The 24,381-nt window shown below is 40.6% G+C and overlaps 1 protein-coding gene across 4 annotated transcripts in view; it reads right to left on the reverse strand.

Annotated features, from left to right (window-relative positions):
* Positions 1-9,019: 9,019 nt before the first annotated feature.
* Positions 9,020-24,381, reverse strand: part of CCDC150 (coiled-coil domain containing 150) — a 75,036-nt gene continuing 59,674 nt past the window's right edge. For all 4 annotated transcript variants that reach the window (XM_029225436.1, XM_029225434.1, XM_029225435.1 and 1 more), the window contains 7 exons: positions 23,930-24,056; positions 20,408-20,602; positions 19,899-19,967; positions 19,645-19,806; positions 18,836-18,922; positions 9,663-9,773; positions 9,020-9,378 (listed from right to left, as the gene is read on the reverse strand). In XM_029225436.1, the coding sequence (XP_029081269.1) occupies positions 9,262-9,378; positions 9,663-9,773; positions 18,836-18,922; positions 19,645-19,806; positions 19,899-19,967; positions 20,408-20,602; positions 23,930-24,056 (868 nt within the window). In that variant the 3' untranslated portion in view covers positions 9,020-9,261. The remainder of the gene's footprint in view (positions 9,379-9,662; positions 9,774-18,835; positions 18,923-19,644; positions 19,807-19,898; positions 19,968-20,407; positions 20,603-23,929; positions 24,057-24,381) is intronic.

Genomic DNA, 24,381 nt, shown 5'->3' on the forward strand with positions numbered 1-24,381 from the left:
AAGCTGGAGTGAAGCAGGGGGAGAGCACAAAGATTGTGCCCACCAGCCTCTCTTACCCAAGATCACCTCCTAGAAATGTGCCAGACCAGTAAAGCCTGCCACTCAGGTCAGAGCTCCTGGACGAGCAAATAGACGTCTTTCTCAGAAACACTGTGAGTATGTTTCAGTAGCCTATCTTTGCAGTGCCCTGGGGGTAGTAGTCTGCCAAGAACTGTCTCTGATTGTTACAGTCCTCTGGCACCCAGGAATGTAAGCCCCCAGGCCTCCAGAGCCAAGTGATCAAGGGGCATCCTGTGGGCGGCACCCACAAAAACCAGGCACCAGATGCATATAAAACCTCCCCTCTGGGAGACACTGACACTCTGGAGCACAGTAGAGAGAGAGAGAGCGAAGAGAAAACAAAGGTCTAGAGTGGGGAGAAAAGATGGTACCTCTAGGTTTAGCAAAATTAAAGTTTTAGTGAGGATGGCACTCCCTGGTTGGAGGGTAGAGATGACACCTGCCAAGGGGTGAGAAAAAAAGGCACCCACTGGCTTTAGCAATGCAGAGGGAGAGTGTGCAAATGGTGCCCACCATCCTCCGTCCCTGGAGAGTATTGCAGCACATCCCACCTTCTGGTGGATGCTTTAAGATTGGCAGTTGAATCTCTTGTAAAGTTGAAGTGCTTTTCAAATGGCTGCTTCTGTGCTGGGCCCTGTGGTGAGTGAGTTCATGCAAGCCCTTCAAGGGCCATTTCTCAGATTGCTGCAGCCCTTTGGGTCTCATGGACATGAGCCCTGTTGGATTTCAAAGCCAGATGTTTTGGAGGCTTGTCTCTCATGTGCAAATCTTAAAAGTTGGGGTGCCTTTTTGGGGGTACAAACCCGTCACTCCTCAGGGAGCAGCTCTGGGTTTATAAGTTTCCTCCTGATTGTGGATTGCCATGCCAGGGATGGGGTTTGTGAGGAAATTGGATCTCAGCCTCTCCTACAGCTTTGATGTGGCCTTTTGCTCATTTTCCCCATGTAAAGGAGATGCTCAGCTAGTTTTCAGAGGAAATTGTCCCATATATAGCTGTAGATTCAGTGTGTCCGTAGGAGGAGGTGGGTCCAGAATCTTCTTACATCATCGTCTTGAACTGCTTCCCTTGCTTGTACTTTTTAAAAAGCTGTTAGTCCAGTTTCCTTATTTAACCTTTGGCTATCTGGTTTATCAAGTTTTTGTTTATCCTTTAATACCCTCCTGTGGCCTACATAGCAATAGTATTATTCGATTTTTGTATTTCCTTCTTGCCATTTTTGTAGTTGCATTTCTGCTTTGTCATAATATGTAACATTTGTACATCAGTTTTCCATTGTCATTCTGACCTTTGCTTCATATATTGCTTTATATATATATATATTTGTGTGTGTGTGTGTGTGTGTGTGTGTGTGTGTGTGGTACACAGGCCTCTCACTGTTGTGGCCTCTCCCGTTGCAGAGCACAGGCTCCGGACACGCAGGCTCAGCGGCCATGGCTCATGGGCCCAGCCGCTCCACGGCATGTGGGATCTTCCCGGACCGGGGCACGAATCCGTGTCCCCTGCATCGGCAGGCGGACGCTCAACCACTGCGCCACCAGGGAAGCCCTGCTTTATATATTTTTAAATGCTCACGCCATCAGTCCTTTGCCTGAAATTTTCCCAGTTATCACTGGTTGGATGAGGCTCATCCTTAATACAGAGGTTGTTCAAATAAGGCCCACAGGCCAAATATGGCCCATAGCCCATTTTTATATGGTTTATGAGCTAAGAATTTTTCTCCTTATTTTTAAAGGGTTGTATAAAACACACACACAAACCAAAGAATAATGAGTGACAGAAACCATATATGACCCTCAAAGCCCATAATATCTACCATCAGGCCCTTTACAGAAAAAGTTTGCTGACCTCTGCTCTTGCAAATTTCTTAAGAAGGGCTGATGGGTACAGAATTCTCTAAGTTTTTATATGTTTCTAACCAATTTTCTTAGTCTTGCTATTTGAAGGACAGTGTTGCTGGATATAAAATCCTTGGTTCACACATTCTTTGAGTTTTTTTTTTAACACATTCTTAGAGTTTTAAAAAAAACACTACTTGTATTAACTTTTTATTGCTGCTACCTTAAACCCTTAAAATAATACACACTCATTATTTCATAGTTTCTGTGCATCAGGAATACAGACACAGCGAGGGTAGAGTCTCACTCAGGGTTTCACAGGCTGAAAGCAAGGTATCAGCAAGGCTGTGCTTCTCTCTGGACGTCTAGGGAAGAATTTGCTTTGAAGCTCAACCTGGTTGTTGGCAGAATTCAGTTTTTTTTGCAGTTTTAGGAGTGAGGTCAACATTTCCTTGCTGATTTTCAGCCGGGGGCTGCTCTCAGCTCCTAGAGGACACCTGCATTCTTTGCCACGTGGCCTTCTCCATCTTCAAGCCAGCAAGGGCACGTGAAATCTTGTGCTTCAAATCTCTGACTTCCCCTTCTGTAACCAGGTGGGGAAAACAGTTTTTAAAAGACTCACGTGATTAGACCAGGACTTTCTTAAAGTCAGTTGTAACATATAATTGAATCATGAGTAAAATCACCATTTTCACAGTCCCAGGGATGGTGTAGGCATGCATATCAGAGTGTAGGAAATCTCAGGGCCTTAGAATTCTGCCTACCACACTGCTGCACTGTTGCTTTGCTTGGTGTGTTTGTTTTTAAATGTCTATTGCCAGTTTCTTTTGCCTTTTAAGTTATTTGATCTTTTTGCCTGTAGACTTTGATAACATTTTGTCTTTGAAATCTAATAGTTTTATTAGAATATGTCTCAAAGTTGATCAGTTTTCCCAGGGTACCCGCAGCATCCTTATTAATGTAGATTCAGGTATACATTTATTTTTTCTATTTTTGGAAAGTGTGCTTGGGCTGTAGGTTAAAATATTTCTTCTATTCTACTGTTTTTTCTTCCTCAGGGCCTCCAATAACACGATTATTATTCCTTCTTTGCCTATTTTCCATTCCATTTACATTTTCTCTGAACTTCTTTATACAATTTTCATTTTCTTGGTTGTTCTCCTGCCTTTCTTCAATGACTGTTATTTTCATCTGAATCTGTTCTCCCTTGAGCATCTTGTAACTTATTCCTCATTTCTGAGACAATTTTGTCTTTTTCTTCCATTTCTTTCCTGAGTTTAAACAACTTGCCTTTTACTTCTGATTTTTGTCCATTTCTGGTCTCAGTTTTTGAATTTGTTTCCCAGTGGTTTATCGTGTCCTCAAAAGTTTGTCTGAAATACATTTGTTTGGAATGTTCACTTTTCGTGTCCTCCTTCACGAATGCTTATTGGAAATTTTCCTCAGTTGAAATGTAGGGAATTTCACTTCCTGACTTTCTGCAGTAGCTCTGTACGGACTTAACTTTCCTCTTGTTCACAGGTATGGTATTTTATGCTTCTCTTTTTTCTTACTGGCCCTAAAATTTTCCTTTTTTCTCTTTCCCCTTAACAATTTCAAAAGAGGGCTTCTCCCTTTTGCCTTTTTTACTCCTCCAGAATCTATGCATTTTGATGACTGCCCCCTTAAATCATGCCTGTACCTTTTAAATCATGTATGTACTTTGAAGTTCCTTTCCTGTAGTTCATGTTCTGATCTGCCTGGACACTTTTTAGTATTTCCAGATTTAAGGTGCATTTAGTCTTTGTGGTGGCAGTTCCAGATCAACCTCAGACTCCTTCCCTAGTTTCCTTTTTCTGTCTTCACTGCAGTTATTCTGGTCTACCTTTGTCTGCCACAGAGCCTTTTATTGAGGGAAGTGGGGCAGAAGTGTGAGAGAGCCACGCATGGGGATTTGGTGATTTTTTTTCCTCCTCATTTTACTTAATTATTTTGAAGATTTGACATTATCTGCCTTCGAGTTATATAGAGTATGGTTTTGTGTAGAATTTACTTTTTCTTTCTTGTTTCACATTGCTTGTGAAGGGAATATTAGGAGGCAGACAGTTAAGTAGCTGCCACGTCTTTAGTTACATGAAAGCCCCTATACACAGGTTACTAACGAAATAGTTTTAAAAGCTTCAGGAAGAACATGACAGCTCGTGGCTGTCCCTTAGTGCTCTGGAGGAAAGCGAGTGTCAGTATGAGGACCCTATCTGCTACTCAAAGCTCTCTGGCTGTAGTGTAAATGAAGTTCACTAGTGACCTTGGTGTATTTTCTCCACTTACAAACTTTTGACATCTGTGGTTTTGATCTGGTCCACCTCCATTTCCCCTTTCTTCTGGAAATATCACTTAGATTTCCTTTGGGGACCACCCTCAGTTGCAGAGATAGACACATCTCACATTGAGACCTAACCAGTCAGTATATATATAATTCATCTTTCAATTCACAGTGATTGGTTGAAGGTGGCGTTGAACCAATCCTTCCAATGAGACTCAATCCTGATCTCTTATTAGAACTATATAAGAAAAGAAAAACACTCTGCTGGGGTTGGTAATCAGGAAATATTCCAGTCTGTTTTAGTCTTCTATATATTGTTCATCGTTTCTGACCATTTAGAAAAGGGATTACATTAGCAAATGGTTTACAGACTCCCTATTGCCCAAGGAAATCCAAGGTGGAGAAAATATTATAGTGTGGTGCCACCACAGAGCCACCTTGCTCAATGAAGTGAGAGATCACCAGAGACAAAAGCACAGAATAAACACTCTTGAGAGGAGAGATGTCAAATATTATCAAGTAGTCAAATTTCTTAGAAAATCTCCTCTTTTTTTCGAAAGTATTCTGGGGTAGACCCCACAGCTGAAGTAAAGGAGGACTAGTCCTCCCTTTTTGTTAACAGGCTCAAATATAAACTAGGGAACTTAAGAAGAAAAATTAAAATGTGAAACTATTTTTAGAAAATATATAATATGTGGCCAGGTGTTTTTAGAGAGGCTTAGAGAGTAAACAAACTATGGCTCTCTAGATAAAATTGACCCCTGAGATAAAAACTAGACCAAAAGGTCTTCTGTTAAGAATTGGAAGCCTGTAGGTAAAGAAGCCAGGAGAATAGTGCAAGTGAAAGGAGCACTGAAATAACAATGGTTCAATACTGGCTAAGAAGCTGAAGGACAGTCCAAAATCTGTCTCATCATGGCTGCTCTGAGGGAGACCTGAGTCCACAACAGTTCCTCGTCCTTTCTCTAAACTCCCAAGTGGAACAATATAGCATTCTTGTGGATGTTAGTGTTCTCTACCCTTAATCCTGCTACTCTGGAACATCAGATCCTCAGAGGAGTTTTGAAGTTGTCTAAAAAGCAAAACGACTTACAGTGAGAGAGAGAGAGAAGAATTTTGTCTTAATGTAAAAATGACTGACATGATAAAAGATGATGAAGAATTTGAAAATGTATAGTAATCATAGAAGCTTGAGAAGAAATAAACTTTATTTGATTTGGTCTACTAGAACCACTCTAAAAACTGAGAATTTACAATAAGTCTCAACCCATATCTGATACTTTGGGATCTCTGTTGGAGAAATACTCCTTTATTCTTTGTGGCACCTACAGATTTAATAGGCAGGATCTACTTCCAGAGAAAATATACTGCAGCCCTTTCACGTTATCAGATTTTAGCTGATGTGACATTAGAATACCTACACTAGCCTAAAGAAATGACTCAAGGAATTACCAAAGATACTTACATGTGGAATCCCCCCAAAAAAGGTCAAACTCATAGAAACAGAGATTAGAAAAGTGATTTCCAGGGGTTGGGAGGTAGAGGAAATAGGAAGCAGTTGGGAAAAGGGTACAAACTTTCAGTTATAAGATAATGTATAACATGATGATTGTGGTTGAAAATACTGTCTTGTATAACTAAAATTTACTAACAGAGTAGAAACTAAATGCTGTCACCAAATTTTTTTTAAAAGATGTGAGGTGATGGATGTGTTAATTAGCAAGATGAGAAGAATCTTTCACAGTGAATATCAAATTATTACAATGTATACTTTAAATATCTTATAATTTAATGTCAGTTATACCTCAATAAAGCTGATGAAAAAAATTACCAAAGAAATAGCTATGGTCTCAGAATCCCCAAGGGTAAAAGACTTTACAGACAGGCTAACTGGAACAAAGTCAATTAGAGTTCAGATTGATTCTTCCTACATTTTCATAAATCTCTTTTTGTACTGACATGAAAAAGTTAGGCCGTGCTCTAGGGGTGTTAAAAACATGGCACTGCCTGTCCCTTAAATCAGTAGAAGCCATGGCTTAGTCTCCTTGCTTCAGAACAATTACAGTCTTCAAGAAATTAGTCAAAGGATCTTCAGATCTTGTGTTAGGCTCACCTTTAAATCTGTTGTTACCACATGCAGTAAATCTCTATTGCTAAAGGAAATCACTCATCATTTTCCTACTAGTTAACTAAATAATTATAAACTATTGCCACTTTCTTTTTCCCATATTACCATCTACTGGTATAATATTCTTTGAATATACAGAATAGTTACAATAATTGTTTTAATGTCCTTGTCTGTCAACTCTAATATTTGTGTTAGTTCTGGGTCAATTTTGATTTTCTCATTATGTTCCTGCTTCTTTGCGTGCCTGATAATTTTGCCAGAAAACGTGATTCTACCTTGATGGGTACCATTTTTTTGTATTTTTCTAAATATTCTTAAGCTCTGTTTTGGAACGCAGTTGCTTGGAAATGGGTCATTTGGAGCCATGCTGTTAGGATTTGTTAGGAGCAGAGCTGTGTTGACTCCAGGGCTCACTATTCACTACTACTGAGGCAAGGGGCCCTGTTGTATACTACCCAGTGCCCGTAAGTCACGAGGTTTCCAATTCTGGCTGGTGAGAACTGGTACTGTATGTGTGTGTGTGTGCGTGTACGTGTGCATGCACGTGCATGCTGGGCACTGTCACTTCTAACCCTTTTGGATGGTTTTTTTTCCAGCCTTAGGTAGATTCCTCAAAGGCATGCGCTAACCAGTACTCAGCTCAATACTCAGAGAGGACCTTGTGGACATCTCTGAGATGCTCCCTCTGTGCAGCTCTCTCCTCTCCCATACTCTGTCCTGGAACGCTTGCAGCCTGTGTCTCCCTGGACTCTCAATTCTCGTTCCTTAACCCAGGGAACCCATCCTAATTTCCACTCCTTGCATCATAGCCTGAACTCCCTCAAGGCTGTAAGTTGAGGCAACAATAGGGCTCACCTCACTTGTTCCCTTTCTCTCAGGGATGAGAGTGCTTTGTTGCTTGATGTCCAGTCTCTTAAAAACCATTGTTTCATATTTTGTCTGTTTTTTTGTGATTTCAAATGAAAGTAGAGGGTCACAATAGAAGCTAGTATATATGATAGACACTCTAAACGTACTATAGAAACACTTCTAAAGTATCATAGAAATACTTTAACAAATCATCACACTAAACAGGCAGTTTTAACTATAATCTTGACTAGAATTGATCACCAATCTAACTCTATAATTCTCCTCTTGTTCTGGATGAGGACATAAATATTCTTGGCATGTGACTGTCGCGACAACACTCATTTGCAACCCATTAAGATCATCTCTCCTGTGCAGCAATTGGGATCTTTGTTCCTATGCATAATTCAGGACCAAGGTTTTCAGTGCCACCCCAGGACCAAGGTTAATTGTTCTATGGGGCTCTTATTAGGCTGTTTCAAGATTCTGACTCCCCAATACCATCAAATTGACAATACCTCCTTACCTCCAAAGGGATAAATACTATAGGAGTTAGACAACCTAAGGAGGCTTTTACCAGCCTGCCAGTCAGTGGGTCCCTCACTCTTGAAAGTCAGACACAGAAATGGACGCCCTCCAGGAAACTTGCCTCTGAATGTCAATTAATCAACAATAGTCTCACTCAAGTACTACACATCTACAGTTGATGTCAACCTACTTAAACCTCTGAAACTCTTCCAATGCTTGAACTCCATGCTTCCTCAAAACCCTATATAAGATCAGCAGTTTGCTCTGATCAGGGAGGCCACTGTCTGACTAACTTCTCTCTCCCCTACCACAGTAAGCAATAAATTCAGCTGTGTTTTTTTATTTTTTAGTATTTTGTTCTATTTTATTATATTTATTTATTTTGGGCTGCATTGGGTATTCGTTGCTGCATGTGGGCTTTCTCTGGTTGCGGAGAGCAGGGGCTACTCTTTGTTGCAGTGCGTGGGCTTCTCATTGTGGTGGCTTCTCTTGTTGCGGAGCATGGGCTCTAGGCGCGCGGGCTTCAGTAGTTGCAGCATGCGGGCTCAGTAGTTGCAGCATGCAGGCCCTAGAGCGCGGGCTTCAGTAGTTGTGGCACATGGGCTTAGTTGCTCTGCAGCATGTGGGATCTTCCTGGACCAGGGATTGAACCCATGTCCCCTGCATTGGCAGGTGGATTCTTAAACACTGCGCCACCAGGGAAGTCCCCAGCTGTGTTTTTTTTAAATTAGATATTGAGTGGTGGGCTCATCAACCTCTGAGAGTCTTATATTTGATATTCTAATTTTATAATTGCTCACTTGATTTAGGTCCTAATACTATTACCAGCAGCTACCATTACTTGAGCATCAATTAAGCCAGGTATTATGCCAGCTGTTTACATACTTTAAATCTGGATTACTTAATCTGAAATGAGAAGATAAAGCTGAATTTATTGCTCACTATAGTAAGGGAGAGCTACATTGGTCAGGCATAATCTCCTGGAACAGAGTTGAATAAACTTCTTTGTAAATGTCCAAGGAAGCTGCAAATACAACCTCTGAGATATCTTATATACCAATAGAGATATGGTCTTATAAAAGGTGGGCTAGTAATTACCCAGCATAGAAGGGTATATGTTTACTAGACAGTGGGAGAGTTTTTACCACTTTTCAGGTGATCGTATTTCCAGGGAATATCTACTAGATGTTAGACTAGGACATTTCACTGAAATAAAGTATCATATCATTTAGTTGCCAAATCATCCAGTACCTCATTAAATGCTTTTTGATAAAATTTACTTAAAACAATAGCCAAGTATCATGCAACAGCATCTCCTATCATACAACACATTAATATAAATTTATTGGGGGGAAAATGGGGAAAGGGACAAAAAAGATGGGGTGGTTCTATATTGATATCAAAGAGTACATAAAAGGATAAACTCAGGTCCAAAATCTTCAGTCCACATCAAAGACTTCATGTTCTGATGACGTTGGGAACAGCCCAGCCCTAGTTGCTGGGCTCAGGGAATCAGGGTGATGTAGCTGTTCTAAGTGAAGAAGCTCCTCTGTCAAGGACATCACTTTCTCTTTAGTTCAGAATGACACTTCTTGGGCACAAGTCTAAGATTCTGTTTATTCTCCCATCGATGTAGAGCAGACTGATTGGATATGCCGTTGTGCCTTTTGTCTTGGTCCTGTTGGAAAGAACACACACCCCAAAACTGTTAGAAACTAACTGCAGAGCTGAGGACCTATTTTGTCTTTATGGATGTCATTTTTCAAGATAGGTGGTTCTAAACTAGACAGCTTGGGAGAGGTAGAACTTTTAAGAAAGAAATTCAGTTCATTGGTTTTCCAAACAGTAGTTAAAAGAAATCTACAGATTAGTGGAGAGTAGCTGGATGAAGAGAGAACTTGTGTAGTTAGAAATCTGAGAAGGAACAAATCCAGAATTGCTTAAGACAGCCAAATATTCCACCTTTTCCTGCCACCTGTCTTCCCTCTGCAACCGGTTTTTGGTCAGCTCAAGTTGTAGGCCATCGAGTCTGCAGTTAAACCAGCGCTGAGCTTCTTCCAGGTTAGCTGTTATCTGCACATACAAATGTTCTCATTAAAATTTACAACAAAGGAACACTTAATCTTTTTGTGCATTAGTTCAAGAGACTCTTTCTTTTTTTTTTTTTTTTTTTGCGGTACGCGGGCCTCTCACTGTTGTGGCCTCTCCCATTGCGGAGCACAGGCTCCGGACACGCAGGCCCAGCGGCCATGACGCACGGGCCTAGCCGCTCCGCAGCGTGTGGGATATTCCCGGACTGGGGCACGAACCGGTGTCCCCTAGCATCGGCAGGCGGACTCTCAACCACTGCGCCACCAGGGAAGCCCGAGACTCTTTCTTTTTACACTGTATAATTTAAAAGCTTTATTTCCCCCCACAATTAGCAAATGGCTTCATATTAGTTAAACTGGAAGTTTTCTTCCTATAGTTGCCAGTTCAAGAGACTTTACTTAGGGCTTCCCTGGTGGCGCAGTGGTTGAGAGTCTGCCTGCCGATGCAGGGGACACGGGTTCGTGCCCCGGTCCGGGAAGATCCCACGTGCTGCGAAGCGGCTGGGCTCGTGAGCCATGGCCGCTGAGCCTGCGTGTCCGGAGCCTGTGCTCCGCAACGGAAGAGGCCACAACGGTGAGAGGCCCACATACCACACACACACACAAAAAAGACTTTACTTAGATATTAAAAGACTCAAATTCTAACTGCATGGTCTTTGCAACCTGTTTGCATAATACACATCCTCCTATAGATGAGAGAATAATTGCTGAATATGGAGTTAAACAATGAATGCAAACCTGATTTTCATGCATTTGTTAATATTTCCTGGATGTGAACTGAGATGAGAGGGCTCAGGAGAAAGTTACGATAGGAGTGAAAGTACAAGATGGCATTGAAAATTCATGTGGTAGTTCAAACCACACTTTGAGTTCTGTTCTCTAAGACTAAACACTTCTCCAAAGTCCCTGAACTGTAAAGCCTAGATTTTCCTGCTGTGCTTTATAAAGGTAATACAGTGAATTAGTAAAAACACTGGACCAGCTTAGTGTAAATGGTATTTTTTATTTCCTTTATAAAAATATTTTATACTTTAGCTCCTAAGCACAAATTTCCAAATGATCTGTGAGACTTGAAAACAGTCCCTCTAATAGTCTGCCTTTGAAGATGATCTAGAATCAGTATTCATTTACTTCACAGATGTTTATTGAGAGCCTATATGTGCCTGGCACTTTTCTATGTATTTGGGATATTTTGTTATTTTGAAGGTAGAGCCAACAGGTTTTTATTATATATAAAGGTTGCTTCAAAATAGCTGTAGAACATATCCTCTAGAATAAAAAGGAAAATGACTGTTTTTCCCCCTTTGATTATTTATGTTTCATGGACAGCATTTTCACGTTTTGACTCTGAGGTCTCAGAGACTACTGTATTTCTCTCTTGCTTGGGAGAAGGCAAGTTCGATGAGAGCAGGGGCTTTGTCTGGCTTATTCACTCTATATCTCCATCACCTAACACGGCACCAGCCATATAATAGGTCCTTTATAAATTTGTGCTACTATGTACTTGTCCCATATTAACCAGGTCACAGTGTGGCTAGAAAATAGTGAGATAAGAAACCAGAGCTCTGCTTGTCATTTAACTTTTAGAAAGCTACAAAGCTAAAGTATTTTCCAGGTCTGTTTGTGCATCCTGACGACAGACACACTCCCATCCACCCCCAAACCAAACCCCACTTTGCTCTATCAGAAGTTGAGGGAAAGATGCTTGAAATGACATTCATTGTACATCATGTCTCCTCTTGTATGGTGAATGAGAATAGAGCCAACATTTATTGAAACTTACTCCAAGCCATCTATCAGAGTAACAGTGGTAGGTAATAACTTCCTGACTACTATAGAAGTGGTACCTGATGAGTTACAGAAAGTAAATGTAACTTCCTTAAGGGCCCAGTAAGTGTCATTGTTGGCAAACTCACAAGAGAGGAGTCCATATTCCTTTTAATTAATTAATTTTTTAAAACATCTTTATTGGAGTATAATTGCTTTACAATGGTGTGTTAGGTTCTGCTTTATAACAAAGTGAATCAGTTATACATATACATATGTTCCCATATCTCTTCCCTCTTGCGTCTCCCTCCCTCCCACCCTCCCTATCCCAGCCCTCTAGGTGGTCACAAAGCACCGAGCTGATCTCCCTGTGCTATGCGGCTGCTTCCCACTAGCTATCTATTTTACATTCGGTAGTGTAAATGTCCGTGCCACTCTCTCACTTCGTCCCAGCTTACCCTTCCCCCTCCCTGTATCCTCAAGTCCATTCTCTAGTAGGTCTGTGTCTTTATTCCCGTCTTGCCCCTAGGTTCTTCATGACCTTTTTTTTTTTTTTATAGATTCCATATGTATGTGTTAGCATACGGTATTTGATTTTCTCTTTCTGACTTCACTCTGTATGACAGACTCTAGATCCATCCACCTCACTACAAATAACTCAATTTCACTTCTTTTTATGGCTGAGTAATATTCCATTGTATATATGTGCCACATCATCTTTATCCATTCATCTGTCGATGGACACTTAGGTTGCTTCCATGTCCTGGCTATTGTATATAGAGCTGCAATGAACATTGTGGTACATGACTCTTTTTGAATTATGGTTTGCTCAGGGTATATGCCCAGTAGTGGGATTGCTGGGTCGTATGGTAGTTCTATTTTTGGTTTTTTAAGGAACCTCCATACTGTTCTCTATAGTGGCTGTATCAGTTTACATTCCCAACAACAGTGCAAGAGGGTTTCCTTTTCTCCACACCCTCTCCAGCATTTATTGTTTGTAGATTTTTTGATGATGGCCATTCAGACTGGTGTGAGGTGATACCTCATTGTAGTTTTGATTTGCATTTCTCTAATGATTAGTGATGGTGAGCATCTTTTCATGTGTTTGTTGGCCATCTGTGTCTTCTTTGGAGAAATGTCTCTTTAGGTCTTCTGCCCATTTTTGGATTGGGTTGTTTGTTTTTTTGTTATTGAGCTGCATGAGCTGCTTGTAAATTTTGGAGATTAATCCTTTGTCAGTTGCTTCATTTGCAAATATTTTCTCCCATTCTGAGGGTTGTCTTTTGGTCTTGATTATGGTTTCCTTTGCTGTGCAAAAGCTTTGAAGTTTCATTGGTCCCATTTGTTTATTTTTGTTTTTATTTCCATTTCTCTAGGAGGTGGGTCAAAAAGGATCTTGCTGTGATTTATGTTATAGAGTGTCCACTTACATTTAGGTCTTTAATCCATTTTGAGTTTATTTTTGTGTATGGTGTTAGGGAGTGTTCTAATTTCATTCTTTTACATGTAGCTCTCCAGTTTTCCCAGCACCACTTATCGAAGAGGCTGTCTTTTATCCATTGTATATTCTTGCCTCCTTTATCAAAGATAAGGTGACCATATGTGAGTGGATTTATCTCTGGGCTTCCTATCCTGCTCCATTGATCTATATTTCTGTTTCTGTGCCAGTACCATACTGTCTTGATAACTGTAGCTTTGTAGTATAGTCTGAAGTCTGGGAGCCTGATTCCTCCAGCTCCGTCTTTCCTTCTCAAGATTGCTTTGGCTATTCGGGGTCTTTTGTGTTTCCATACAAATTGTGAAACTTGTAAGTTGCTTTGCGTAGTATAGTCATATTCACAAATGTTGATTCTTCCAATCCAAGAACATGGATCTGTTTGTATCATCTTTAACTTCTTTCATCAGTGTCTTATAGTTTTCTGCATACAGGTCTTTTGTCTCCTTAGGTAGGTTTCTTCCTAGGTATTTTATTCTTTTCGTTGCAATGGTAAATGGGAGTGTTTCCTTAATTTCACTTTCAGATTCTTCATCATTAGTGTATAGGCATGCAAGAGATTTATGTGCATTAACTTTGTATCCTGCTACTCTACCAAATTCATTGATTAGCTCTAGAAGTTTTCTGGTAGCATCTTTAGGATTCTCTATGTATAGTATCATGTCATCTGCAAACAGTGACAGCTTTACTTCTTCTTTTCTGACTTGGATTCCTTTTATTTCTTTTTCTTCTCTGATTGCTGTGGCTAAAACTTCCAAAACTATGCTGAGTAATAGTGGTAAGAGTGGGCAACCTTGTCTTGTTCCTGATCTTAGAGGAAATGGTTTCAGTTTTTCACCTACTTTCTGGAGGGTTTTCATCATCAATCGGTGTTGAATTTTGTCAAAAGCTTTCTCTGCATCTGTTGAGATGGTCATATGGTTTTTCTCCTTCAATTTGTTAATATGGTGTATCACATTGATTGATTTGCATATATTGAAGAATCCTTGCATTCCTGGGATAAACCCCACTTGATCATGGTGTATGATCCTTTAAATGTGCTGCTGGATTCTGTTTGCTAGTATTTAGTTGAGGATTTTTGCATCTATGTTCATCAGCGATATTGGCCTGTAGTTTTCTTTCTTTGTGACATCTTTGGCTTTGGTATCAGGGTGATGGTGGCCTCGTAGAATGAGTTTGGGCGTGTTCCTTCCTCTGCTATATTTTGGAAGAGTTTGAGAAAGATAGGTGTTAGCTCTTCTCTAAATGTTTGATAGAATTCGCCTGTGAATCCATCTGGTCCTGGCCTTTTGTTTGTTGGAAGATTTTTAATCACAGTTTCAATTTCAGTGCTTGTGATTGGACTGTTCATATTTTCTATTTCTTCCTGGTTCAGTCTCGGAAGGTTGTGCATTTCTAAGAATTTGTCCATTTTTTCCAGGTTGTCCATTTTATTGGCATGGAGTTGCTTGTAGTAATCTCTCATGATCCTTTGTATTTCTGCAGTGTCCGTTGTTACTTCTCCTTTTTCATTTCTAGTTCTATTGATTTGAGTCTTCTCCCTTTTTTTCTTGATGAGTCTGGCTAATGGTTTATCAATTTTATCTTCTCAAAGAACCAGCTTTTAGTTTTATTGATCTTTGCTATTGTTTCCTTCATTTCTTTTTCATTTATTTCTGATCTTTATGATTTCTTTCCTTCTGCTAACGTTGGGGTTATTTTGTTCTTCCTTCTCTAATTGCTTTAGGTGTAAGGTTAAGTTGTTTATTTGAGATGTTTCTTGTTTCTTGAGGTAGGATTGTATTGCTATAAACTTCCCTCTTAGAACTGCTTCTGCTGCATCCCATAGGTTTTGGGTTGTCATGTTTTCATTGTCATTTGTTTCTAGGTATTTTTTGATTTCCTCTTTGATTTCTTCAGTGATCTCTTGGTTATTTAGCTGTGTATTGTTTAGCCTCCATGTATTTGTATTTCCTACAGATTTTTTCCTGTAGTTAATTGATGTCTAGTCTCATAGCATTTTGGTCAGAACAGATGGTTCATACAATTTCAATTTTCTTAAATTTACTGAGGCTTGACTTGTGACCCAAGATATGATCTATTCTGAGTGGTCCATGAGCACTTGAGAAGAAAGTGTATTCTGTTGTTTTTGGATGGAATGTCCTATAAATATCAGTTAAGCTCATCTTGTTTAATGTATCATTTGAAGCTTGTGTTTCCTTATTTCTTTCCAGTTTGGATGATCTGTCCATTGGTGAAAGTGGGGTGTTAAAGTCCCCTACTGTGATTTTTTTACTGTTGATTTCCCCTTTTATGGCTGTTAGCATTTGCCTTATGTTTTGCGGTGCTCCTATGTTGGGTGCATAAATATTTACAATTGTTATATCTTCTTCTTGGATCAATCCCTTGATCATTATGTAGTGTCCTTCTTTGTCTCTTGTAATAGTCCTGATTTTAAAGTCTATTTTGTCTGATATCGGAATTGCTACTCCAGCTTTCTTTTGATTTCCATTTGCATGGAATATCTTTTTCCATCGTCTCACTTTCAGTCTGTATGTGTCCCTAGGTCTGAAGTGGGTCTCTTGTAGACAGCATATATATGGGTATTGTCTTTGTATCCATTCAGCCAGTGTATGTCTTTTGGTTGGCGCATTTAATCCATTTATATTTAAGGTAATTATTGATATGTATGTTCCTATTACCGTTTTCTTAATTGTTTTGGGTTTGTTTTTGTAGGTCTTTTCCTTCTCCTCTTGTGTTTCCTGCCTACAGAAGTTCCTTTAGCATTTGTTGTAAAGCTGGTTTGGTGGTGCTGAATTCTCTCAGCTTTTGCTTGTCTGTTAAAATTTCAATTTCTCTGTTGAATCTGAATGAGATCCTTGCTGCGTAGAGTAATATTGTTTGTAGGTTTTTCCCTTTCACCACTTTAATTATGTTCTGCACTCCCTTCTGCATTGCAGAGTTTCTGCTGAAAAATCAGCTCTTAACCTTATGGGGATTCCCTTCTATGTTATTTGTTGCTTTTCCTTTGATTAATGTGTCTTGGTGTGTTTCTCTTTGGGTTTATCCTGTGTGGGACTCTCTGTGCTTCCTGGACTTGATTGACTATTTCATTTCCCATGTTAGGGAAGTTTTCAACTATAATCTCTTCAAGTATTTTCTGAGTCCCTTTCTTTTTCTCTTCTTCTTCTGGGACCCCTATATTTCGAATGTTGGTGTGTTTAATATTGTACCAGAGGTCTCTAAAACTGCCCTCAATTCTTTTCATTCTCTTTTCTTTATTCTGCTCCCTGGCAGTTATTTCCACCATCTTATCTTCCAGCTCACTTATCCGTTCTTCTGCCTCAGTTATTCTGCTACTGATTTCTTCTAGAGTATTTTTAATTTCAGTAACTGTTTGTTTGCTCTTTAATTCTTCTAGATCCTTGTTAAATGCTTCTTGTAATTTCTCCATTCTGTTTCCGAGATTTTGGATCATCTTTACTATCATTACTCTGAATTCTTTTTCAGGTGGCTTGCCTATTTCATCTTCACTTATTTGTCTTGTAGGTTTTTACCTTGTTCCTTCGTCTGTAACATTTTTTTTTTTTTTTGTCGTTTCATTTTTTTTTGATGGGTGGTGCTGTATTCCTATCTTACTGGTTGTTTGGCCTGAGACATCCAGCACTGGAGTTTGCAGGCAGTTGGACAGAGTCAGGTCTTGGTGCAGAGATGAGGACCTCTAGGATGCCTCACTCCCATTAATATTTCCTGGGATTTGAGTTTCTCTGTTAGTCCAGCAGACTTGGAGCTCCCACTACAGGAGCTTGGGCCTGACCTCTGTCCTGGGAACCAAGATCTTGCAAGCTTTGTAGCACTGTAAAAAAGAAAAAGGAAAAAAAGGAGCAGAGCAGAGCAGCACAATATCAAAGAATAAAAAAGAAAATAAAATTAGAAAGATAAATATATTAGGAAATATAAAACTATAATTGAAACAACTGCAACAAGGTAAAATAAAACCACAACAGAAAAAGGAAATAAAAAAGGGGGAGGGTACAAGCCAAAAGGAGAGAACAACAAAGTATAAAGAATAAAGTAAAATTAGAAAAATAAGATTAGGAAATATAAAAATATAAGAGAATCAACAATGAGTCAACAAGGTAAAACAGAACCCCAATCTAAGAGAGGAAAAAAGAAAAAAAAAGCCTTGGCTACAGGGTGGGGTTTAGGCAGGGGTGGAACTTAGGCAGGGGTGGGGTTTAAGGTGGGGCAGGACCTAGGCTCAGGAGCCCCATAGCAGGAAAAGGCCCTGGGGGTGGGGCCTAGGTGGGGTGATGTTCAAGTGTGGGGCAGGGCCTCTGCTTAGGACCTGGGTGGAAGGAAAGGAGGGCCTCTGGAGTGTGGAGTTCTGGAGTTTGGAGGTAAGGCCCTGAGTGAGGGTGTGTGGGTGGGGTTTAGGCCCAGTGCCTTGGAGGGGGGTCTGAGTGGGTCTCTGAGTGTAGAGGTGGGGCCTTGGTCAAGTGTGAGGCAGGGCCTCTGCTTAGAACCTGGGTGGAAGGAAAGGAGGGCCTCTGGAGTGTGGAGCTCTGGAGTTTGGAGGTAAGGCCCTGCGTGAGGGTGTGTGGGTGGGGTTTAGGCCCAGTGCCTTGGAGGGGGTCTCAGAGCGGGTCTCTGAGTGTAGAGGTGGGGCCTTGGGTGGGGGTGTAGGGGCAGGGCTTGGGCTCTGCACAGTAGGAGAGGCTCCGAGGATTAGGCCCAGGAGCCCAACAGGGAAAGCACTGGCCCTGTTTCCCTCCATTCCTCTGTGCCCTCCCCCACTGTCTCCTCCAGGGTCTCCCCCTTTGCTGCTGGACCCCTAACCGTGGGTGGGTCCCACTGGGTGTAGGAACTCCTCCCCTCCCCCAGCCACCCCTCAGGGGTGCTGGTCCCACAGGTCCAGCCTTTACTTTTGCTCCCTCTTCCCTCCCACTCCCTCAGGACCTGCACAGCTGGAGGGGGCCTCAGTGGGCAGAGGGTCAGGCCCAGGATCTCAGCAGGTTCCCAGGGGCCCAACTGGGCAGGGGAAACCTGGCCCTGCTCCCTTTTGATCCTCTGCCCTCCCAGTGGTCCCCAAATTTCCCCCTTCAGGCATGGAATCCCTTCCCTTCCCCCAGCCGCCTCTCAGGTGCCAGTCCCATCCCACCTCTGCTTTTCCTTCCCCCCCCCCCCCATGCCTCATGTCCTACCTGGTCTCTGGGGGTTCCTCCCATCCCCTTAGGTGTCAGTGGTCCCCCACTGGTGCCTGGTAGGTGCCCTAGTTGTGAGGAGACGCGAATTCCACGTCCTCCTAGTACACCATCTTCACTCTGCCCCCCCCCATATTCCTTTCAATATACCATTCTGACAGTCATATTATCATGTAATTTAATGGCTACAAAAAGGATAAACTGGCAGCAATGTCACTGTGATACCTTTAGCTTAAGAATCTCTTCTTTTTTGAATTTTATTTATTATACAGCAGGTTCTTATTGGTTATCTATTTTATACATATTAGTGTATATATGTCAATCCCAATTCCAGGGACTTCTGGAATTTCAGGGACTTGGATTACCAAGTTAACATTTGTCAAAATCAATATTTTAGCGTTCTATGATGTCTCATCAAGACACAGAATCTTAATCTGAAACTATTCTTTATAACAGAAGCTATACTGAGTAAGGTATTGGTTCTTGCCTTTTGCACTCCTGACAACTATGTTACTGAAGGATATCACACTGACTTGTGTTTCAGGGTCATCGTGTCTGAGGAAGCTTGTCTAAGTCTTCATGTCCGTGGGTCTGGCTCACCTGCTCTGATTCCACACTAGCTTCTTTCAGTTTATTCTCTGTTGCCTCTTTACATTTCTTCAGATGTCTAATAGTTTCTTCCAATTCCTGAAAATGTGATACAAAGACTTTTTACAAACTCCCAATGTACTATATATGGAAGAAAAAGCTTCAATATTGTAGTAAATGAGCAACCAAATTATGAAAGTATGATGGGGTACTTTCTAACTCCAGGTGCTACCAGACTATAAGATAAAAACTATTATTTTCAGTTTAACCTACGGTATACATTTGTGTATATGATTACAGATTTTGATTTACAGATTCTGCTGAGAAAAGGTGATTAACATCTCTTTCCAGAACTGGGGAATACTTTTCATAGCAGACAATCTCTGTTGGAAAGCAAGAGCTTGATGGTCTCTTGAAGTCCCTTTTCCGTAATAAAATGTGCTTTTCATTAGGTTGGGAGTAGATAAAAGTCCTGTAACAGCAACAGATGTATCTGAGCTACGGGGAAGAACCAAGGGGTGTAAAGTTCCTGAAACACTATTAAGTTCAGAAGTCTTACTTAGTAACTAGTACTTTGCATATGTGAGCTTTAGCCGTTCTTTAAAAATGAGTATCATTTTTATTAAGTTGAACATGAAGACGAGGTGCCATAGTCAAAGCTCCAGGCTTCATTCCTAGATATGATTCTAAGGACTTAGCTAAGATGAACGACTTGTAAGCTTGTCTTCTACACAGCCTAGAAAAGCCAGGTGCCCTCATGCTGGGTTTTGCACATGGCCTTTGCTGGTAATCTTTGAGATGAATCTTAGGAACCCTTTTACCTGGCACCGATGCTCCAGCTCCCGCCTCCTCTTCCACTCTGCCTCGAGTCGCAGCTCTTGCTGTTTATTCCGAGCTGACAGATCATATTGGCTCTTGGCCAACAGCTGCATCTCCTTCTGTAGGTTAGTCATTTCAGATACAAATTTCTGGATACTCAGTGACTGGTAGGGCACAAAGAGGGAGACGGTTGGTGAACCTGTCCAAGTTTGGCATTTCATGTGAATGGTAAACAGAGTGTGTGGAAATCATCTACCTGTTCGTAGTTTTTTTTCTGATATTGATCCTTAATTATCTCCATTTGCCTCAATTCTGTTTCTATTTGCTGAAAGTAAATGTGGAAATAACATAGAAAGATGATCAGTGGAAAAACTGGCTTGCTCTTTTTGCCTATAGGCTAACAGAAAGAATCCCACATGAGATCCACAGTTACCAGTTCCTGCTGGGCTCTCCTTCCCATCCAGCCCCCTGACCCCGAAAGAGCAAAGTCTTGTACAATCACTGTGGAAGAGACAGCTGGGGAGCCAGAATGTGACACTGGCAGCTAATGAGAAACCAAACACTGATGCAGCAGTATCTCTGCGGGAAAAGTCTCCCCCCACCTCCCCCCAGGCAATCTGCCCACTTCCCAGGTGTAGATGTAATTCCCAGAGAACCCATGGTGGTGGTAGTGCTCTGAAACCATCCTCCCCAGACACCACTGCCTGCCTGGATCCTCATCAGATACTAAGGAGGTGAGAGGAGAGTTAGGGTTTCTCATACAACCTTCATCCTCTCTATATTCTGAGCATTATTCGCCTTAGCTGACAAGTGGAGCTTAATTTGGGCCTTTTGACTCTTTATTTTCTCCTTGCTGCTGTTCAGTGTCTTTTCCAACTCTGTAAGTTTCTGCCGCAGCTCTCGGTTGGTCCGGGATACCTCCACTGATCTGAAGTTGGCTTCATCAAGGGCTTTCTTCAGCTGTGGGATACAAAGGGAAAATTAGAACGTTTTAACCTTCCATTCAGTAAGAGAAGCTTATGTTTAGCTGTGTCCCTATATTTTGTTCTCTTTGGACCTTTCTTTTAAAAAGGAGGTTAAGTGATGGGACTTCCCTGGTGGTCCAGTGGCTAAGACTCTGTGCTCCCAATGCAGGGGGGCCGGGTTTGATCCCTGGTCAGGGAACTAGATCCTGTGTGCCACAACTAAAGATCCTGTGTGCTGCAACTAAGACCTGGCACAGCCAAATAAATAGATATTTAAAAAAGGAGGGTAAGTGAGGCAATAATAAGTAGATTTGTGGAGAAACACTCTCAGTGATTTTCATAGTTTTTAACACTAAAGAACACAATTTTTCTTAGAACAGATAATGTAAATGTATGTTCATCATTTGCTTTCTAAGAGCATGGCTTTGGAATCAGACAGAAGTTAAAATCTCAGCTTCACCACACACTAGTCAAGTAGTTTCCGATAATTAACTTCCCTAAGCTCAGGTTCATCACTGGAAAAGTATGTGAATAGCCTACTTCATAGGATTCATGTAACAGTTAAACAAGATGAGGCAGAGAAGGAATATAGAGCCTGGCACACACTAATTGCTCAGTGCTCATTGCTATGCTTTAAAGGTTTTTTTTTTTTTTTTTAAAAAGCTTAAGCTCGTCTCTTTCTGTCACTTGTGACCTCATGTATGGAGAAGTGGAAATAAATTATATGGCAGTTTATGTAAATACACCTATCAGTTATTGACTATCCTTGCATGTATTTTTATAATATTGCTTTTTTTTCTATTGAGGTATAGTTGATTTACGATATTATATTAGTTTTAGGTGTATGACATAGTGATTAAAAATTTTTATAGATTATACTCCAGTTATTATAAAATACTGGCTATATTCCCTGTGCTGTACAATATATCCTTGTAGCTTATTTACACAGTTTATAGTTCTTATGAATATTGCTTTTTGTTTAGAAATTTTAATAAACTTGTCTAGTGGAAAAATAACATAGTGATTACTATTAAAAACAAGACAACAGGCCCACAATGAAGTCACTTATGCTAAGCCTTATGTCACCAAACTGAGACTTAATTACAGTTTTGCCTCTTCCAGAAAAGGACTCTTAAACCAGTCAATCAGGAATCGCCCGATCAGCATTAGTTGAGTAATCTGCCTGACAGACCCCTGCCATCCCTTAAAGGAAGTAACTCTGCTGCTAGTAACTAATCTACTTTTTTGCCTATTTTGCCTAGTATAACTTCTTGTTCCTGCTTCCCTCTGCCTATAAAAGTCTTTCATTTTATACAACTCCTCAGAGCGCCTTTCTATTGCAATTGATTGCATACTGCCTGATTCAAATTGATTTTTGTTCAAATAAACTCTTAATTTTATTATTCTTCAATTTATCTTTTAACATTACTTAAATCATTTTACTGAGTTCCCCCTCCTCCTCATATGCCCTTAAATGAGTACCACTTGATTTTTAGGAAGAAGAGATGGCAGCTGAGAAGGGAGAAGATAGGAGGAGGGTGGTATTCTCTGTGGCTGGTAAGTATTTAACTCATGTCAAAGAAAAAAGTCAAAATTATTTGTTACATTTTCTTTTATACTAGCTCATTCTCTCAGATCCTAACCTCACACTACAGTGTTAGTCTTTTATTATCACCCAACTAAATTTCTGTTAGATATTCCACCATTACCTCAATCACAGCTTTGTCAAAACTGGGTAAGCCCTAAAAACTAACCCTCAAAACCACCCTGGAAAGCAATTGTGATGATTTCCATTTTGACTGAGGAAACTGAGACTCAGAAGTGAAGTCATCTGCACAGATAGTAAATTTACACATTGCTAATAAGAGGCAGAGCTGGGAGTCTTAAACAGTGCACCCTGAGCCCACTCCTGCCACTAACTGCTCAAGACATCACACTCATACTGTTCCTTGGTCGGTCTCTCCTGCACAAGTTCACCATCTTTACTGATCCCTGTTAAAAGGATTTAAACTTTTAAGTATTCTGAACAACTCTCTCTGAATAAAGGTACTTTTAATTTCAGTGCCCATTTTTGTTTCCCACAGAAATTATTTTTATAATATTTTTTAACACTTATATACAGTGCTTTTTCAGTTTACAAAGCACCACGTAAATAGTTGAATCTGATTTTGTGACTGTGCACTGTCAAGTGCAATTGCTAACTGCGCTAAATTTGGCAAAATACAGACCGGCCACCCCAAACAAGTCTTGGAATTATTTTAATTACTCCCTCCCCTTTGCTTATGATACATTTAGTGTCTGATTTTTCTATTAATTAAAATGGATTTTTGATGTGATTGATTGTTCTCTATTTTCAACAGAAACACTTTGCTTGGCTCTAATCATCTGAAGCCCCAAGTAACTGCTCTAGTTCCCTTGAGCCTCCATGTTTCCAGTTTCTCTTCATTCTTACCTACTCTCCACTGCTAATAGACTAACCTACCTAAAATCGTGCTCATAGCCTTCTCAGAAACCTACAGTGCTCTACTTTTACCTAATACTTTCCATCCAACATTCTGGTAGTCAAGGCCGTCTACCAGCTGGTCTCATCTAAGCTAACCCCTTTTTCTCAGAAATTTCCTAAAGTCTCGGCTCTGATCAAGAGAGGCAAATCCTTTTTCTTTGCTCACATGTCCTATTTATTTTGGAAACTAAGCTTTGTTCATCCTCTTACACAGAGAGTGTCACAGCCCTGTCAGCTCTGCCAGTCTCAACCCTGTATAATTTCGTCAAGCTTCCCTTCTTCTTCGATCACCCAACCAGCCTAAAACAAACTTTCCCTTACTTTTGAATTCCTTTAAAATTGTACACAGCTTCTAGCTATCCAAGAAACATCTTCTGCTGTCTTCCTAGTTGTCTCATGTAAAGAGTGGAGATGACAATTAAATAAGGGGTCATTTAGCACAGACCACATCTTCTGCTGTTTTTACTTGTGCCTCTCAGGAGGAGGTAGGTGCATGATGGATGCTAGTTAAGTGAATTGAGGAGACAGGTGACTTGCCATCTGTCTAGCAGATGGCGGTCTCCTCCTTCCTCTTTCCCACTCAGTTATTATTCTCCAGTGGGAAGGCTGTCATCAAGGCATTCCTTCATTGGGCAGATAACTGTATATCAGAAACTTTTTGTGTGTTAATTTACAAACAGCATAGAGATGTATCTGGCTTGCTGGCGACAGGGGGATTGGAAGAGCCAACAACTGTAGCCATTCTCGGAAATCCTGTAGCTGGTTCTCCTCTTCAAAGGCATTCACCTAGAGGGAGACTTTCGTCACTTGCCTCCATACCTCAGTCACTTCCCGTTGTGCTGCTTTCTTTGCAGTTTCTCTCTCAATTTGAAACTGCTTTCTTAGAGCATCTATGCGTTCAGCATGCAGTTCTGCTTCTATTTTGGATTCTTCACTCATCTGTTCTCTGTTTTGAAAAACAGAGATGATGAATCACCTTTAGAAAACATCTTAGTAGATGTCATTTACCAATGAGAAGCAGATAAGTCACCAGGTAAAAATCACTGATCTGGAACTCATTAACAGAAGAAGAAATAAGCATTTACCTACAGCATTAAAAAACAAAAAGTCATTCAATAGAAAGAGATCCACCCAAAAGAGTGAAACACATACTCTTGTTTTAACCAATACTGAGTAGTCCTGAGCCAGCAACATTTCACCAGAATATAAAATTTGTACAGATTACAAATATGAAAAATACCCTCTTTGCTTTAGCTTATACTTGCCTGCTA

This window comes from Monodon monoceros, unplaced genomic scaffold (genome assembly GCF_005190385.1).
Source record: "Monodon monoceros isolate NGI ecotype Baffin Bay Population unplaced genomic scaffold, NGI_Narwhal_1 Super_Scaffold_16, whole genome shotgun sequence".
Lineage (NCBI taxonomy): Eukaryota > Metazoa > Chordata > Mammalia > Artiodactyla > Monodontidae > Monodon > Monodon monoceros.